The 19,166-nt window shown below is 34.7% G+C and overlaps 1 protein-coding gene across 1 annotated transcript; it reads left to right on the plus strand.

Moving 5' to 3' along the window:
* The first annotated feature begins 17,715 nt into the window (after positions 1–17,715).
* Positions 17,716–18,854, plus strand: LOC109011457 (protein N-lysine methyltransferase METTL21A-like). Its single transcript, XM_035687839.1, has one exon. It carries the CDS (start codon positions 18,082–18,084, stop codon positions 18,778–18,780), a length of 699 nt encoding a protein of 232 aa, XP_035543732.1. The 5' UTR covers positions 17,716–18,081; the 3' UTR covers positions 18,781–18,854.
* The last annotated feature ends 312 nt before the right edge of the window (positions 18,855–19,166 follow it).

Consider the following 19,166-nt stretch of genomic DNA (forward strand, 5'->3'; position numbering starts at 1 on the left):
ATTATTATTTTTTTATATAAATTTTATATTTATTTATTTTTAAAAAAAATTATACGACACTTACAAATTCCAAAATTATAAATATCATTCTCAAAATTAAATAGTGAACAACTTTAGAATAATGCGATAAGATCTCTTTCCCCCTTTCAAAAGGGTATGAGGTTAAAAAAGATGCTTAGAGGAAGATAGGGACATGAGTCTTTGGGTCTTTGCGCACTCAACATCATCACGACCGTTTTTTTTTTATTACATTGGTGGGCCATGGTCGCTCGGATTATATTATCATTCATGGGACACCTGTATTAATTATTTTTATTATATAAAAAAATAATATTTACACTCGTAAGTACTGTATAATTTTTTAAAAAAAGAATAAAGATCTTACACAGAAGAAATTTATGATGATATAAAACTGCTCCTTGAAGTTAACATTTCTTGTAGATCGCTTTCATAGTAAATGAATCCATGATTCAATATGTGTAAATTTCACATTTGTCGCAAAAAGAATTGGTTTTACTGCTTTTTATTATTATTATTGATATGTAATATTTGAAACAAAATAGATATAATTGTTAGAAAAATATAAAAACATAAAATTATATTAAGATAAAATAAAAATAAAAATAATAGAAATTAAAAAAAGTAAAAGTAAAAAATAAAATAAAACCATATCAGAAAAATTTATCTATTTTGTGGCAAAAAGAACTGGTTTACTACTTATTTATCAAACTATTGTAGTTAAATTTTGACGAGAAACATCATGACCTGTAATTATGAGAAGGAAAAAGATACACATACAATCCCTTTTTCATAATCCTTTATATAATTATGTTTTAAATGTTGATCACTTTTATAAACTCATTTATAAATGATTTTTTTTCCTTAACAAATGTGTGGTGTAGGAATAATAACTGATAAGTATTTATAAAAGTAATATTATTTTTATAGAAATATCCTCAATTTTAAATATAATTATAAAAAATGCTACATGTATATCAGAACTCATACAGTTAGAAATACTATATCAGAATATACAGCGGAAGTGACTTTACCTCCTCAGCAAATCTTAGATCCAGTGCGGTTGTTCTACAGATTTTTGTCGTCGTCGCTGTTCATTTGAAATCCTCTAGAGTGTGGTACGTGGTAATATACCAAAGTAACACTCACATATTCCACAGCCTAAAAATCGAGACTAGAGAGAACTATACGTGAGAGAGATTTTCTACTTGTGTTGTTCCAAGTTACTCATCCAAATGGAGAAGGGGCTATGTAAATAGCCCATCTAATTGTAACCCCCGGTTGGCCATTAAGGACCAGCCATCGAGCCTCATGAAGTGGCTATTAAGCCACTTTCATAACCCCATGAGAAGAGGAAGGGATGCCCACTATGGATACCTTTTTACTACATCTCCCGCTTGCACATGGTGGGCAAGCCCACAGGTCTGCATCTCTCAATATGTTCTCAATCTTATTCATACTAGCAAATACACACCTGTAAAAGAAAAAAATTAGAGCACTATACAAAATCTCTTAGAGAAGACCATCATAGCAACTTCCCTAAAAGTGTCTCGTTATGCCCCAACTCATTTGGTCACATCAGATTAAGCATCCATAATCCGTCTTGAGTCTAAATAACTCAAAGTGTTGCTCAATTTCCATAAAATATGATGGACTTACAGTTATGTCGCAACTCCCAAGAAACAACACAAATTGCCGGCAATGAGTACATACCAATATCCATGTGTTACCAAATAGTCTTCCCGTCACCCTCATGTCATTCAGTTTCAGTCCAGTTATTTTCCCAATAATGCCTCTTTAGATCGCATCATTTATGGTCATAGATAACATGCCAAAGTAACAGACACCAAAACATCAACTTCATGATATAGTCAAAGGTCTCTTAAAGGCATAGATAAATTAAAATCATCAATTATGACATATAAGACTCACACGGTGAGGAAGCATGGACCTATTTACTCACCTCTACTATTGATAGTAAAAGAACATATAGTATGAAATACATGCTACGATAAAATTCTTTTTTTAAAAAAAAACATATATCTAATCTCAATACACCATACAGATCTTAGTCTAGTTGTTATTTCAGCGCCTAACCCGAGTCTCTCTATTTGCTCGCTATCTGAAGCACCAAAGAGAATCTCGCATCTAACTAAGCCACATGCTACATAAATTGTGGGTAACCATGTAGCTTATAGGTGTTTTGCTACATGGATTGCATGGTAGTCAACGTTGCACCCGCGTGTTTGCAGCAAAGCTCGCAGCATGGTGCGCGCTGCTCTGCCCACAACAGAGGACAGCACCTCTGCCAGACATAACTTCCAGTGTACATTGTTTCATGGCAGCTCTACAGAACACGATTGGTGCCTGGGACTGCCATGCAAGCTTGCACAAACCATCGGTGCACGTCACACCATAAGTCATCCTGCATGGCAGAAACTGCAACTAGGCATGGTGCTAGGCAATGGTTGCCGCTGCTTCCTGGGCAGCGTAGCCCTCTGCAATGATTCATATCAATCACTTTGGGCGTGCAACACACTAAGCTCATCACCCATGCGGCACACGCTATAGTGCACATAGCATCATTTGCGGTGTTCGAAGCACTGTGCATAGCAGCTGCAGTGCTCACAACATCCTTGTGGGCACATAGTGCCATCGCGGTGCACGCTGTTATGCAGAAGGTAACCCATAGGTCATCTCGCAGCGTTGTTCACGATGGTAGCTTTGCTCTTGCGCTGGTTGCACAGCGCCCCACTCCGTTGTGGACGAAACAGAGTTGCTACATTGAGCACAACCCTCTGTTGCGCGCAGGATACAAGCTACATGGATTCTGAGAATTTCGCTAATAATCAAAACACTCATATATTCCGCAGTCTAAAAATCAAAATTAGAGAGAACCATACATGAGAAAGAGATTTTCTATTTGTGTTGTAACAAGTTATTCATCCAAATGGGATAGTGTAAATAGCCCCTCTAAGTGTAACTCTGGCTAGCCAGTCCATCAAGCATCATTATTAGCCACTTCATAACTCCATGAAAAGGAGAATGGGTGCCTACTATGGGTGGCCACTATGAGTGCCCATTTACTACACGTATAATACGCAATTAAAATTATAAGGCATGTTTAGTTTGCGAGGAGAGTATTATCATTTTTAAGAGAATGAGAATACTGATTTCAATTTGTGAAGGGATGGGAATAGATATTATTATTCTTTTATTTAGCGAATATCCAGTACAAATTGGTTTCAATTATTCCATTATTTTCTGCAGAAAACTACCTAGATTATTTTCAAGAGCTTAAAATAATTAAACCTATAAAAAAGAGCGTTGATGTCAGAAAGCATATTCGTAGATGAAGGGATGGATGCAGTGAGGCATTGAAGCCACGAGAGCCGACAAAAATGCAAGTGGTCCACGTGCCTTGAAAAAATGATGATGAGTGGTTGACTGGAAAAGCATATCAGAAATGGACTTTGATCAGGTACCTTTCGCAGGGCACAGATCAACTGCGTGTGATGATGAAGCCGACCCAATTCACATTGTCGGGACAATATATAGTAGATGGATAGTGCTACAGTTACCGCTCCTTTCTCCCGTTAGTGTCTCCCACTGTACGTGGCATGCCACGCTGTTTAAAATCGTTTTGTTAGAAAAAAAAGAAAAGAAGAGACAGCAATCTCTCCCATCCAACCCACCCACCCCCCCTCCCTCCCCTGCTCTTTCACGTTCAGAAGTGAAAATCCCAAACGAAGACATTCATCCTCCGAGTTAGACTGAAGACCTTGACCGTGTTTTAAAACCAAGAAAGCTAGCCACTTTCTTTCTGCCGCCGTCTTCCTGCTCTCCTCTGTCCAACCTCCAATACGTGAGGTACATTTCCTAATAATTTTTTTCATGGTTTGGTGATTGACTGAGAGGGCATTCAGCCATGGCCTTCACCTTTAGTGCTCTTAGCTAATTAGTGTTAGTGTTATGTGATATTGGGACAAGCTCTGGGGTTTTTTTTTTTTTTGAATGAAAATCCTATGATGCATGTGATAACAGAGCACCGTGCAATTTGTTTATTCATGCTTAAAGTTAAAACCTATAAACTGGAACATCATAGGATTTTTCCTGTAAAACTAGAAATTTGTAGATTTAAAAATATCCAAAAATAGCTAAAAGGGGCTATGAAGGAAAGCATTCACACCCAGGTGGTGAGATTATTTCAACATACCGATTATCACATTACTTTACATGCTGAGCTGAGTCGACACTTGATGATTTTTCAGCTTTTAATCTGTTCATTTGCGGATTGGGGAATGAAAGACCTGACTGTTATCTCTTGAATTTGGTTACACATCCCAATGGGTTGTTACTTTCATAATTCACATTGGATTAATATTCTCTTTAGGAACTAAAAGAGAAATCTCTTGTGGGGATGCAATTGAGAAAAAATAAATAAAAAAATGAAAGCATGACCTGCCGTTGATTTCCAACACACACAACTAAATTATATAATGGAGAATATAATTTTCTTATGTTGGGAGGGAGATGGATAGCCATCAGCTAGGTGTTCATGTATTGAACTATTAAGGCCAACTACCCGATACCCAGTTATCAAGGCCAATGACACCATCAAGCTGAACTTGAAAGCCAACAAAATTGTATATTTTCATCAAGTTTGATGTTGGGAATGTTGTCATGGTGACTGATGGAAGCAAAAGGGAAGCTTTGAAACAGTTCACATATAGGATGCCCTTGGTCATGAGTTCACTTTTGCTTGAAAGCCAACCTATCACTGCTGCTTGATCAGTATTATTTATCAATTATAGTTTTAGAGCATTACCTAGGTGGAGTTCACTTTTGCTATTTGATCATCCTTTCATGAGGTCATGCCTGGATTCATGTTTTTTCCTTAATTTTGCAATACCGGGTTTTGAGTTGCAATATCTTGATTTTCTATTCTGACATGATTATGTGAATTTGATCCAAAAAAAAAAGCAAGGTAAAAGCCAAGAATGTCTTTGATTTTCTGTTCTGACTTGTCTAGTTGCAATACCTTGAGTTGCAATACCTTCCAAGAGTGTATAGTGTACATGTTCAGGAATGCTAAAAGCCTAAAAGCAATGTAAAAGCCTTAAAGCAAAGTAAAAAGTCTCATTTTAATTTTTGTATAGTGTTATTTTTTCAGCACTAGTGCATTGATGCTCAAGTGAAGTTTTACAATATGCATATTAATGTTTTGAACTGAATTCTTGAAAGCCGAACTTGATAAATATAACTGTTTTGAACTGAATACTTGTCCTATAGTTTCAACTAGATTGACAACCACATGAATAGCCTATTTCATAAAGAAAACCAGATTACAAATTCATCATGAAAATACTGCAATATTTCCTACCTCTTATTCTGTTACAGTATAAGGAACATGATGAGAAATAAATTATTTTACATTATGCTACATATGGCATTGATGTTTTCCTATAAATATATATATATATATATAGGAATGTAATGTATCAGTATTAATAATTCTGAGTATAAAGTGTAAAACTTGTAATAGTACTATTTAAAATATACAAAACAAGTATTTCCAATAGTGTGTAAAGCCAATACTTGTATATATATATACAACTCACTAAACTCTTCTTCCACACACATGCACATGTGTGTGTATATATATATATTATGGAACCAGTAGTTATATATATATATATATATATGTACAACTCACTAAACTCTTCTTCCACACACATGCACATGTATATATATATATATATTATGGAACTAGTAGTTATATATATATATATATATATATATATATATATGTACAACTCACTAAACTCTTCTTCCACACACGCACATGTGTATATATATATATTTAATGGAACCAGTACTTGTATATATATATATACAACTCACTAAACTCTTCTTCCACACACACGCACATGTATATATATATATATATGTATATATATATATATATATATTATGGAACCAGTAGTTATATATATATATATATATATATATGTACAACTCACTAAACTCTTCTTCCACACACACGCACATATATATATATATATATATATATATTATGGAACCAGTAGTTATATATATATGTACAACTCACTAAACTCTTCTTACACACACACGCACATGTATATATATATTATGAAACCAGTACTAATATATATATATATATATATATATATATATATGCAGCTCACTAAACTCTTCTTCCACACACGCACATGTATATATATATATATATATAATTGGTTCAATGAATCGAACCAAGTTGATTCCAACTTATTCATGCCAACACAGAGAGTTGTAAACTATATACAAAAATTGGACAGATTGCTTTTGACTTTTTATAAATAGATTGTACTTTAGATGTGGATTTTTTCTCAGCAAATTTGTAACTCCTAGAAGACCATTACTTGTTTTCTTTTATGGTTTATATAAGAAGTTGATTTCTGACCCTATATCTTTTTGTATCATTGTAGGCAATTCAAACAGATGTACAATGGATGCCAACACAAATTGTACTTCAGCTCATGAGTGTGATGAGGTTGTTGAGGATACAAACATTGAATGTGATGAAACTATTGAACAACCTATGGTTGGAATGAATTTTTCATCTATAGAAGAAGTTTGGTCTTATTATAAGAAGTATGGTAAGCAGACGGGTTTTGAAGTGTGTAAAAGGAATTCTAGACAAGATGACGATGGAAATGTCAGATGGATTTGCTTGGCATGTGTGCGTGGAGGCACATCAAAGAGTAAGGCTGCCAATATTATGAAACTAAGACAAAAAGAGAAGATAGGATGTATGGCTAGGATTAATGCAGTAGTATTGAATGATGAAGGTGGATATACCCTATCTAATGTGATCTTGGATCATACACATGTTTGCAGTCCGAAAAAGGCAAGGCATTTCAGATGCTTTAAGAAGGTTGATGCTCGTGTGACAAAGAGACTTGAAATAAATGATAAGGCAGGAATAAGATTGTCAAAAAATTTCAAGGCTGTGGTTGTTGGTTACGAGAATGTGCCATTCGGGGAAAAGGAGTGTCGAAACTACATTGACAAAGCTAGACAACTTCGCCTAGGGGTTGGAGGTTCTACAGCTCTATGTAACTATTTTCAAGATATGCAAAAAAGAAATCCGGATTTCTTTTTTATAAAATAGACGTTGACAATGACATGCGGTTAATAAATGTGAGCAGATGCCCTCAGTAAAGCTGCGTATGAATCATTTGGGGATGTCATCGTCTTTGACACAACATATTTGACTAATGTGTATAAGATGCCTTTTGCACCATTTGTGGGTGTGAACCATCATGGTCAGTCAATTTTATTGGGGTGCGGATTGATATCCAATATGGATGCTACTACATTCGAGTGGTTGTTTGAGTCATGTTTGAAGTGTGTGAATGACTAACCACCAAATGCAATCATCACAGACCAAGATAAGGCCATGAAAATTGTAATTTCGAGGGTGTTTCCAACGTCTAGACATCGCTTCTGCTTGTGGCATATAATAAAAAATCTTCCTAAAAAGTTTGGATCACATTCTCGATATGAGGAAATCAAGAGTACTCTGCATAGGTGCATTTATGACTCTTTGAGTGAGCTTGAATTTGAATCACAGTGGCTTGATATGCTCGATACCTATGATTTACATGAGAATGCATGGTTGATATCACTATATACTGATCGCCATTTTTGGGTGCCGACGTACATTAGAGACACATTTTGGGCAGGTATGTCAACTACACAGTAGAGTGAAGGCATGAATGCATTTTTTGATGATTACGTTAACTCTAAAACAACTTTGAAATAATTTGTTGAGCAGTACGATTCAGCCCTTAGGAGGAAGGTAGAGAATGAAGCAATTGCGGATTTTAATTCATTTAACACGGAGATTCCGTGCATCACTCGCTATCTTCTTGAGAAGCAATTTCAAAAGGCATATACAATTACTTAATTTAAAGAAGTACAAGAGGAATTGCAAGGATTTCTTTATATAACTACTTCATTATTGGGATGTGAGGGTGGTAGAAGTACATTCGAAGTTGCTGATGAGATTCAAGTTAGTGATGACTTGTTAAAGCATGCAACCTTCACTGTCAAAATTGATGAAGATCCCTTTGATGTTAAATGCAGTTGTAAGTTGTTTGAGTTTAAGGGCATATTATGTAGGCACACTCTACATATCTTCACTTAGCTGGGTAAGCATATAGTACCATCGAAATACATCTTAGATCGGTGGAGGAATGATATAAAGCGTAAATACACTTTTGTGAAAACTAATTACAACACTTGTAGCATCGATGATGCCTGAAGGTACGATAGGATCCAGAATTGCTTCTATGAACTGTGTTCCAATGCTTCAAAGTCCGAGAGTAGTTGTGTGAAATTGATTAATCAGATAGAACAGTTGAAGGTACAGTAGCCAGGTATCGCTGATCCAGTTACTTCCACGGGGGGCACGACAGTTGATCGAGATACTTCCATAAGGGGCATGACAGTTGATCCAGTTACGTCTATGGGAGGCATGACAGGTAGAGTTCTTAGTCCGTTGGTAGTTCGAAGTAAGAGAAGACCACCGTCTAAGAGAAAAGTGCATCCTGCTGAGAAGAATCTTAAAAAATCTAGTACGAGGAGACGATTACACCACGACTGAGGTTTATTTATTTATTTTATGGTGTAAATAAAATATTATATTTTTTTATGATAATAATTTCATTCCAATGAACAGCGGAGTAGTCACGCTCCAGATGAATGCACTGTCAGCGGCACACATCATGAGGCTCCTCAAACCCAGGTACTTTTTATCTTTCACAATTCCTAGATTTGTGATGCATATAAACAAGTTAAAAACAATGTACTTTTGATGTAGGATCAACAAAGTCAAGTTTGGACACATGCGCCGGATTTTTTTGCTACACTTTCAACTGTTACGAATTATTCTGGCATTGGATGGACTGCTCCTCCCTCATAGGTAATTCAAAAAACATTATAATGTAGAAATTGTTAGCACGGTTCATTTAATAACTCTTCTTCCACTCACAGTACACGCTTCATCAAGTATATGCGCCGAATTTATTTGGTATTGGACAGATTGCTCCTCCCTTACAGGTAATTAAAACTACATTATGATGAACACATTTTTTAACACTGTTCATTTAACAATTTTATGCTATGACCAGTATACGCCTCATCAAATATACACTATGGATTTTTTTGGTATTGGACAGACTGCTCCTCCTTCATAGGTAATTCACACAACTGATTATATTATTTTGATATTATTTTTTTAAAAGTGTATCTTAACATTTTTGCAAGAACTGGTCAAGTATATACTTGTGACTTTTTGTGACTTTAGGCGCAATTGAGAGGATTGCATATTTCGGAAGATGATAATGATGCGAGAAATTAATCATACATAATGTAGATGTGGTGATTGGAAGACGATATGCTTCTGGAAGATACCACACAACTTTTGTATATTTTGTAATGTAATAGCAGATTTTTGGTTCCTTTATATTTTGTATATTTTGGGAGGGACCAATGGTATATTTTGGGATGAACCAATGATATATTTTGTATGTTTTGGAAGGGAGCAATTGTATATTTGCTCATAAATCTTGTAATGAAGGCACAGTTTTATGGTTGATTAATGAAGGGAGAGACAACATGGTCTAATTCTGGTTGATTAATGATTAGTGTCTTGTTTTAGTTTCTTTTTATTAATTTTGAAATGATTTTCAGGAAGAAAATTTGGTAGTGCAAAATTTGTGCAATAAGTAACCAACCAAGAAGAGTAACCATTTATACATTCAAATTTATACATCCTTCACTTTGCCCTATTACAAAAAGTAACCAACCAATCAAGCAGAGTCATATATTACATCAATGTACCAACCAACAAATTCTTTTTCAGAATTTTTCAAAAAGCATGCCTAAACAAAGTACCCATGACATTGAAATTGCTACAACTACACTAAACCTCTCAAACTTTCGATTGCGCATTTCAGTCTCTATTTCTAATTGATGTCGAGTTGTTTGGATATCTATTGCAAGTTGTATCTTTTGAATTTCGGTTTTTAAACGGTTGATTCTCTTCTCGCCATATGGTGGTATTTCCGGGTCATACCAACAAAAAAAACCGCAAGAATGCCCAGCCTACAAAATCAACCAACATATATTACTTTACAAAAATTACCCAATTGATTTTTCAAAAATAGATAAAAGATGCAAGTAAAGATGCAAGTAAAATAGATACTTTAAAGTTTTGGCAACTGAAAAATCGACGACCCTCATTATCTTCCGTATGCGCGGTTCGCCGACATGCTTTAATACCACAAAAGCATATTGGGTATTCATTTTGACAAGAGTTTCTTGAGCGTGACATATTGCTAGTGCTACTACGTGTTTCAGACATTGTGTCAATATTAACAGCCTCTATTTCTAAACTACCAAATGATTGATTAGTGGCCTCATATAAATTTAAGAACCAACAAAGTATTAAACATATGGGTATTGATTTAACAGTGGAAGTAAATAGGGACCAGAACATATACAGGAACCAACCATTTGCTCGATCCAAAATTACTCTTACCATTTGACCATTTTTCAAAGTCTTAAAAATTTGGACCATCAGTGGTTAAGGCCACATCCTAGCCACACAAAGACATTCTCATAAAAGAAGAGTCCAACATTGAAAAGAAAAGTCCAAGAGTTGAAACTACATATTATTTTTCATTCTCAATAATTAAAGAAATATACAACTATTTCTTTTCGTTTTGCTGGGCAATTAACTATAAAATTGGACAATTTTACCCACTTTCCATTAATGTAGGCCACCCATGTCTCCCCTTGCATCAGCTTAAAATTACCTCCAAATTTATCCAAAACCAGGGATAGTCCCATAAACCCATAAACAAAAGGCATATCACCCTCCAATCTACAAAAGGCATATCAGCCACCCATCTACAAAATCCATATCAGCCATTCTCTCCAAACACGTAACCAATTTAACCAAATTTATACTAGGCTGATTGCTAACAATTAAACTCCATAATTAACCAAGTTATGTAGAGCATATTGCTAACAATATTACAACCAAATATTGGAAGAGCAACTCACAACCAATATTTCAAACCAATATTTACAACCAATATTTCAACCAATATTACAACCAATATTCCAAAACCGTAACCAATTTAACCAAATTTATTGTTAGCAGAAATAGAATGGGTAATGTCCTTACCGGAAACCAGACGTGAAAATGGTGAGTCGACGAAAGCTTGAAGCGGAGGAGACTGAATTGCTTCGACGGAAGGGTGGGTTTCTCGAACTGTGATAGATTCTTGAAGGAGAGGCGACGGGAAGACAACAATTTCTCAAAATGGGTCTCTTTAAGGGGGATGGGTTTCTCAGAAGGTTGAAGATGAAATGGTGGGTGTGGGATGCTTTCGATCTTGAAGAAGGTAGGTTGACGATAAAATATAGAGTACGGGATGGGTTCGATCTCGAAATGGGCAATGGTACCCGATACCCAGTTCTCTCAACAGGTTGAAGATGAAATGGTGGGTGCAGGCTGCCGTCGATCTCTCCAGAACGAAGACTGAAGATGAAATGAGTAGGGATGTAAGTTGAAACTAGAAAATCGGTCCGGACCGGACCGGTTTTACCGATTTTGAACCGGTCCGGTCCGAGACCGGTTCTTAGAATGTGAAAACCGGCCGGTTTCGGTTTTAGGATTTTTCGGACCGGACCGGTTGATAAAAAAATATATAAAAAAAAATATTTATATTATTGTATATATAAGTTTTATACAAAATATTATATATATATATATATATTAATATATATAAGTTTTATATATTATGTATAATTATAATTTTTTATGTGAAAGTTTTATATATAATTATATATATTTATATATGAAATAATTTCTTATTATAATTTATAAATTATTACATAAAATTTTAATACTAAATCACTAAAAGTTTATAACTAATACTAATATTAAATATATAATTTATAACTAATACTAATATATAACTTATAATAAAAGTAAAAAAAAAATATTTTTTAAATTAGTTTTTTTTTTATATATAAACAAATTTATAATAACAAATTGTGAAACTTACATTTTAAAAAAATCGAAAAATTGGAACGGACCGGACCGGAAACAGGTAAAACCGGAAGTACCGGTTTAGGAGAGTAACCGGTGCGTAATCGATTTAAAAAAATACAAAACCGGTACATACTGGTTCGGTCCTAGATTTTGTCCAAAACCGGACCAGACCGGACCGGTTACACCCCTAGAAATGAGGGATGGGTATTAGAGGGAACGGGATGACAGGTTGAAGATGAATGTTCAGCAATCTCAGAGCTGCGTAGGTGCGCAGAAGACGGAAGGCGGGATGGGTTCGATCTCTCAAAATGAAGACTGAAGATGAAATGCGGGATGGGTCTCAGAGGGAACGGGAAGGAAGGTTGGGGATGAGTCTCACAGCTGCGTAGGTGCGAAGAAGACGGAAGACGAAGCGTGTTGTGTTTAGTTTGTTTAGTTTTTAATTTTAAAACACCTACAACATGGCATTCCACGTCAAGCGGGAAGAGGGAGCGGGAAGGGGGAGCGGGTTCCATAGCATTTTCCATAGTGGATACCCTTACCACGTCATACTACCTGTCTATTATTCATTTATTTTTTAAAATGTTTTCCTCTGTAGTCAGAACTTCATAAGCTCATTTTATACTTTCTACTCACATGACACATCACATTCTGTCAAAGATTTGAAGTGTCCGATTCCAAAAAACAAAAAAAACAAATTTCATTTGAAATAATGATAGGTATTCCTCGTACCTATTTATTATTCTATAATTTATTTGAAACTTTATTTTTTTTTAATTATTTTTAATATCTTTAATTATTAAAAAAATTAAAAAAAATATACAATTTTAGTAATAGTCATTTCCTTAACTATTAAATAAAAATAATAATAATAAATAAGTGGTAGGAGGTAGTAACCTATCATTATCCAATTCCTTTGTGTCAATATTCAAACCGGTCTCATTTCCACTCTCGCTCAAAACACCCTGTGGTTTTGTCCTCCTCGCATCCTTGTCAACGGCTAGCCAATATCCCGAACTCTCTCTTGTGCTTTCTCTCTCTTGTTAAGAAAGAAAGCTAACACAAAAATTGACAATTTAATTAAGTTCATTTTTGGATACAAGAAGTGTTTCATTTCATTTCATCTCATTTCATCATTACAATTTTTTTAAATTCATACATAAAATATAATAAATAATTCAAGTTTTTAAAATCTCAAAAGAATAATAATATTAAAAAATAATATTATAATAATATTTTATTTAACTTTATCTCAATTCATCTCATTTTAACTCAACTCATTATTCAAATCGTATCTAAATGTTGGGATAACATATAGATATTGTGGCTGCAAAATGTGAATAATTAATAATAAAAAAAAAATTGAAAAAAATAGAGTTTAAATCTGGTCGTTTCATTTATGTCAAAAGGGTAGTGCTACAGCTCCCGCTAGGGCTACAACATGTATTTACTATTTATATATATATTTTTTAAGTTATTTTTTATATAGATTTTTTTAATATTTTTAAAATATAAAATAAATTTAGAACATTATTAAAAGTACTTTCTTAATCAAAAAGTAAAAAAAAAATTATGAAAAAAATACTTCCTTAATCACGAAGTAAAATAAAAATTATTTTACTGTCAAACTTGGAGAAGACTACTGCATCACTTAACCTATGAATTAAGTCATTCTTATTTGGAATAGGGTACCTAATCCACTCTAAGACTTTGTTCAAGGGTTTGTAATTAATAACTAGACGAGGAGTTCCTCTTTCTAGTTCAGCATTTTTCTGGACATAGAAGGTAGAACAAGACCAAGGGGATTTGCTATCCCTAATAATGCCCTTTTTACGAAGATCAGAAATTTCTTTTTGACAATATTCCAAAGTTTGTCTGTTCATTTGAACAGAGGTGGCTTTTGTTGGAATATCTTTTTCATCAAAACTTTTAATGTATGGGAGAGAAACTATGTGTTTCTTCCTATACCAGAAAGCATTGGGTAAATCAGAACAAACATCCGTTACTAGACGTTTGTTAAAATCATTAATTTTTGAAAGCAACAGAGAAGAGGATAATTGTTCAGAAATCTTTTTGTATTTAATTTCCTGTTGAAGGAAATTCAAATGTTTTTCTTTTACTAAAAGTAAAGATTTCTTGCTCTTATCCGAATCAATTTCAAGACGGGAAGTAAAGTGAAATTTTACCTTTTGTCCGAAAGGGTCGGTAGTGATACCGTCTTTTTCAGTCATGAAAGGATATAAAGAAGAAATAAAAGGGATTCCCAAAATCACTTTGTCAGACATGTTTTTTACTAAAACAGAAGGAATCTGAAAACAAACATTATCCTGGCAAACATGAGCATTATTGAGTTCATAATTAATGGTCATCTCTGATCCATTTGCCGAGAATAGTCTTTCTGTAGATTTTTCAAAATATTTGCTAGGGATGAGTCCTTCCTGAATGCAATTCAGGTCTGATCCGGAATCAATCATAGCAACCACAGAAAATTGGAAATCATGAGAAATAACAATAGTAACACGTGAAAACCATTTTGGAGGAATAGTGTGTTTAATCAAACAAATTTGGTTGTTCTCATGTTGGCTGGAACTAGCCTCATCTGTTTGCTCATTATCCGAAGGAATGTCTTGATCAAGTTGTTTATCAATTTTGAATAATAAAAATTCTTGTTTTAAAACTTCATTTTCAGATTTGAGGTTGTTAACTTCAGATCTGAGTTCAACAAGTTCTTTTTTAACAGAATTTATTTCATGTTGTAAATTAGAAGTAGAAATATCCTTGGATTTTTTCTTTTGAAATCTTTCCAAGGTTTCTTGAAAATTAATCCTTTGTCTAGACGTTTCTGGTTCTTGACGAACCATCGTCTTCTTTAGCTTTAGAATGTATTATTATTTAAGCTCAGGATTGGTAATTTGGGAAATAAGGGTTAGTAAGAGATTTTCTTATTCCTCAGCCTTAGTTAAGACATTAATTGTCTTACTAGGAGGCTTACAACAAGTAGAATTACAGTTGCAACCCAGCTTTGGATCAGAAGGCTCAAGAGTCTCAGTGTCAGAGTGATATTCGGAATCACTAGAACTGAGCTCAAGGGTATCCGATGATGAAGACGAGTCTATTTCTAGGAGTCGAAATAGTTCTTCTTTATCATGGTTACCAATGTCCAACTGATTAAGTTTCTTTTTAATTTTTTGGGCTTTTTTGGGACATTTATCTGCAAAATGTCTAGTTTCGCCGCAATTAAAACATTTTCCTTGAGAAAATTCTTTGAAATTTTTGAAATTCTTTTTCTTAGGAAATGATTTAGAAAAATGTTTTTGATAAGTTTTCTTGTAAAATTCATCACGGGGTTTTCTCCTAAAACCACAATAAATAAGTAAGCACAATAAAATAAAAATTATAAAAAATATTTTTTATTTTATTTTGTGATTAAAAAAGTATTGTTTAATAATATTATGAATTTTTTTATAAAGGATGATGCTAGAGCCACCGTTGGAGCTCCTGCTGGCTCTAACATAGTGTTTTTTCATGTGTTTTTTTAAGTTATTTTTTATATAGATGTTTTTAATAACTTTTAAAAATATTTTAAAAAAATAAAATAAATTTAAAACATCATAAAAAAATACTTTCTTAACCAGAAAGTAAAAAAAAAAAAAAAAAAAAAATTAAAAACACTTATTTAATCACGACATAATTAAGAAAGTATTTTTTAATAATTTAATAAATTTTTTAAAATATTTAAAATTATTAAAAACATATAAAAAAATACAGAGCCCCCAGCAGAAGTGGGAGCCCAGCGGTAGCTCTATCATTATTCGTGTCAAAATCTTACATAAGTGTGAGACAGAAGAAATGATAAAGCTGACATCAAAATTCTGAAGTAAAATCTACCGTGCAAAGGCGAAAGAAATTAAAAAAATAAACGGGATAGTAGACCGGTAGTATAACTTAGTAATAAGGGTATCATTTTCGATATGTGATATAAGCTTGATTTGATAAAATATGACTAATAAAAAAATTCATTGCCGCGAATTGGTAAAATTTGCAATTTTATATAATATGAATAAATTTTAATTTTAAATTTTATAAATATTTAATTTTATATGTCTTTTTTATATTATTAATTGATAATAAAATATTTTATCATGAATCCAATTATAATTTTAAATTTTTTATATAGTTATCATTGTAGAATATATGAAATTACATTAATTATATTAAAAAATGAAGATGCAGGTGAGCTTATCATATTTGTATGAAACATATAAATGAACGGTATTTATTTTAACACAATAAAAATTAATTACTAAATCGGTTAAACTGGTATGTTGTGTAGCCTGTTAATTAAACAAGTCGGGTTTGAGTTTTAAAATCTAACCCGTTTGATTAAACGGATCGAATTTGAATTGATCTACATAATCTAATATTCATACAAACAGTACAAATTGCCAACCCGGCATGATATTTGTAAATGCTATGTCAATTCATTTATTATTATCTGTCGGTTTAATCTCTAATCCTTTCTCTTGTGACTCTGAATGATGGACAAGTGGCTAAGTCTGAAAGCCTTGGGGTTTATTACACTGAGCTGGTTACTCACGTGGTCTGCACATGACTTGCTTTCTACACCAGAGTCGATTCACTCTCATGCCGCAGGATCTTGACACGTGTTGGCATCTGTTTTGTATTATATATTCATTGCTAACTTTCTGGAATCCTAAGGGTGGTGTATCATTTTTATCTTCTGAGATAGAGAGAGGCTTCGAGAGAGAGAGAGCAGAGAGGGTTATACTGTTGTCATGACTTAGGGTTTCACTGGTGAAGGAAATCTGTACGATTTCTTGTGGTGAGATGAAAGCTGTGTAAATATGTATGGTTACTGAGACTTCTCTGTGGAGGGCTGATTATAAATAAAGCTCTGAGGCCATTCCTGCCGTGGACGTAGACCATTAGGGTCGAACCACGTAAATCTCCTGTGTTGATTCTTTACTCTCTTATTTCTTGCTAATATTGTTCTTGATATTTTCTGTTTCTATTTGTTATCTTAGATACTGTTCTGAGTTGCTAATTCTTGAATCTTGTTGGTTCTGTCCGTTTACTTTATTATCAAATCTTGGCCCTTTGTTGAGTTCTGTACAAGGGAACTCTTGTTGTTTTCGCATAACAATATTGAATTTCAAAGTTTAAAAACCAAAAAAAAAAAAAAAAAAAGCCAACGACCAACATCGACAAGAAGCAAATCCTATCGGCAAAAGGGTTTTAAGATGGAGCCAAATCTAGGACCAGGAGGAAAGACCTCTCCCACGGACCCACATGCTCGATGAATGAGAGAGAGAGAGAGAGAGCAGCTCCCATGAAAATACTTCCAATAAAGACCTGCACAAAAGGAAGGGACTTCAAATGAGGGGAGACGCTTGGCCTCCCTTGTACCGGCGGGAGGGGACGCCCCGAAGCTCGATTGACCTTTCGAGATTACAGATGGGGTGGGGTGGGGTCGGTCGGGGTTAGGTGAGAGAGCAGAGATGAAAGCTTTTTTTGGCCACTACTACATCCTTACAGTGGTGTAAGAATCCTTTCCATAACCCCAACCAGCATCTCTTTAATATGTTCGAACTCCTTTTCCTTCTCGTATTTATTCTCATTCCAAGACTTTGATCCCACATGTTCAAGCAGTGGCCTGGTAATGCATATGCCATTTCAATGAAGTAGATGAAAGGCTGCATTAAGCTACAGAGAGAATCTTGGAAATAATTTCAGCATACAAGACAAGACTCCAGCTTTTCATCGCCTATATTCTCTCGTTTATGCTTTTCTTGCATTTTTGGTTCTTATTTTTACAGCATACCCAAAACACTCGGTGCTTATAAAAATCGTCTAGAAGTTCACAGAAGCTCATCTAACATGATACGGAAGGAGCTCTTCCGGAGAAAATGGGCGTCAGAGAAATCCAAGTGGCAGGCAAAACCCTTACAATCCACGAACTCGAGGACGTCTGCGACTCAGTCACCGGCCGAGCACTCACCGGGTCGTGGGTTTGGGATTCTGCCCTGGTGTTGTCCGATTGGATAGCTACTCAGAACTTTGATTTCCATGAGAAGACCGTCCTCGAGCTTGGCGCCGGGGCTGGACTCCCCGGCTTAACGGCTGCTCTTCTCGGTGCCAGGCGAGTCGTGCTCACCGACATTGGGCCATTACTTCCTGGGCTGATAAGGAATGTGGAAGCCAACGGGCTGCAGGACCGAGTCGAGGTGAAGGAATACGTTTGGGGATCGGACAAGTCAACGAGTCAGTCCGGGGACTTGGACGAGTTCAACCTGGTCTTGATGTCGGACGTGTTTTTCGACACGGAGGAAACGGCTGCCCTGGCGAAAACGCTGAAAAGGGTATGTGGGGAAAGGAAAGATACCGTGGTTTGGGCGGCATGCGAGGTTCGTCCATGGACCGCTGAGTGCCTGAATGCGTTGGCGACTCAGGGCTTTGGGGTCATTGAGTTGTCGAGTCAGTTCAATCCCTCCAACACCTCCAATTCGCTGGAAGAAGAGAGTTTTGACATGTTCGCCATTTTCCAACTAATACCACCGAACCAAGAGACCGACGTTGAAGCTGCCGCTCCCTATTCATTTCTGTAGTTTTCACTACAGTAATTTTGCTTCTCTCTTCCCTACAGTTCGAAAGAATGAAAAAAACCTTTTTGCACTTCTTGCGGTAGCACAAATTAATCATACTCGTAAAAAGAAATTATTTTTCCAATTTTTTCAAATGCAGTAAGCAAAGCATTATAAGATTGTATATAACAATAGCCGAGACAAAGTTATACCCATCTGATTTTAAAAAAAATAACAAAATTATTAAAAAAATATTTCCTTAACTAAAAATAAAAAATAAAAATAAATAAAAATTTCGGTAGCTTTCTTCGGTAGGCAATCTCTCGATGAGAGTGGCATTTACCTTCTAGAAATTCTCCCACGCAAAAATAGAGAAAAATAAAAGGAGAAAGGAGAGTGTTAGAAGGTAA

Source organism: Juglans regia, chromosome 2 (assembly GCF_001411555.2).
Source record: "Juglans regia cultivar Chandler chromosome 2, Walnut 2.0, whole genome shotgun sequence".
NCBI lineage: Eukaryota > Viridiplantae > Streptophyta > Magnoliopsida > Fagales > Juglandaceae > Juglans > Juglans regia.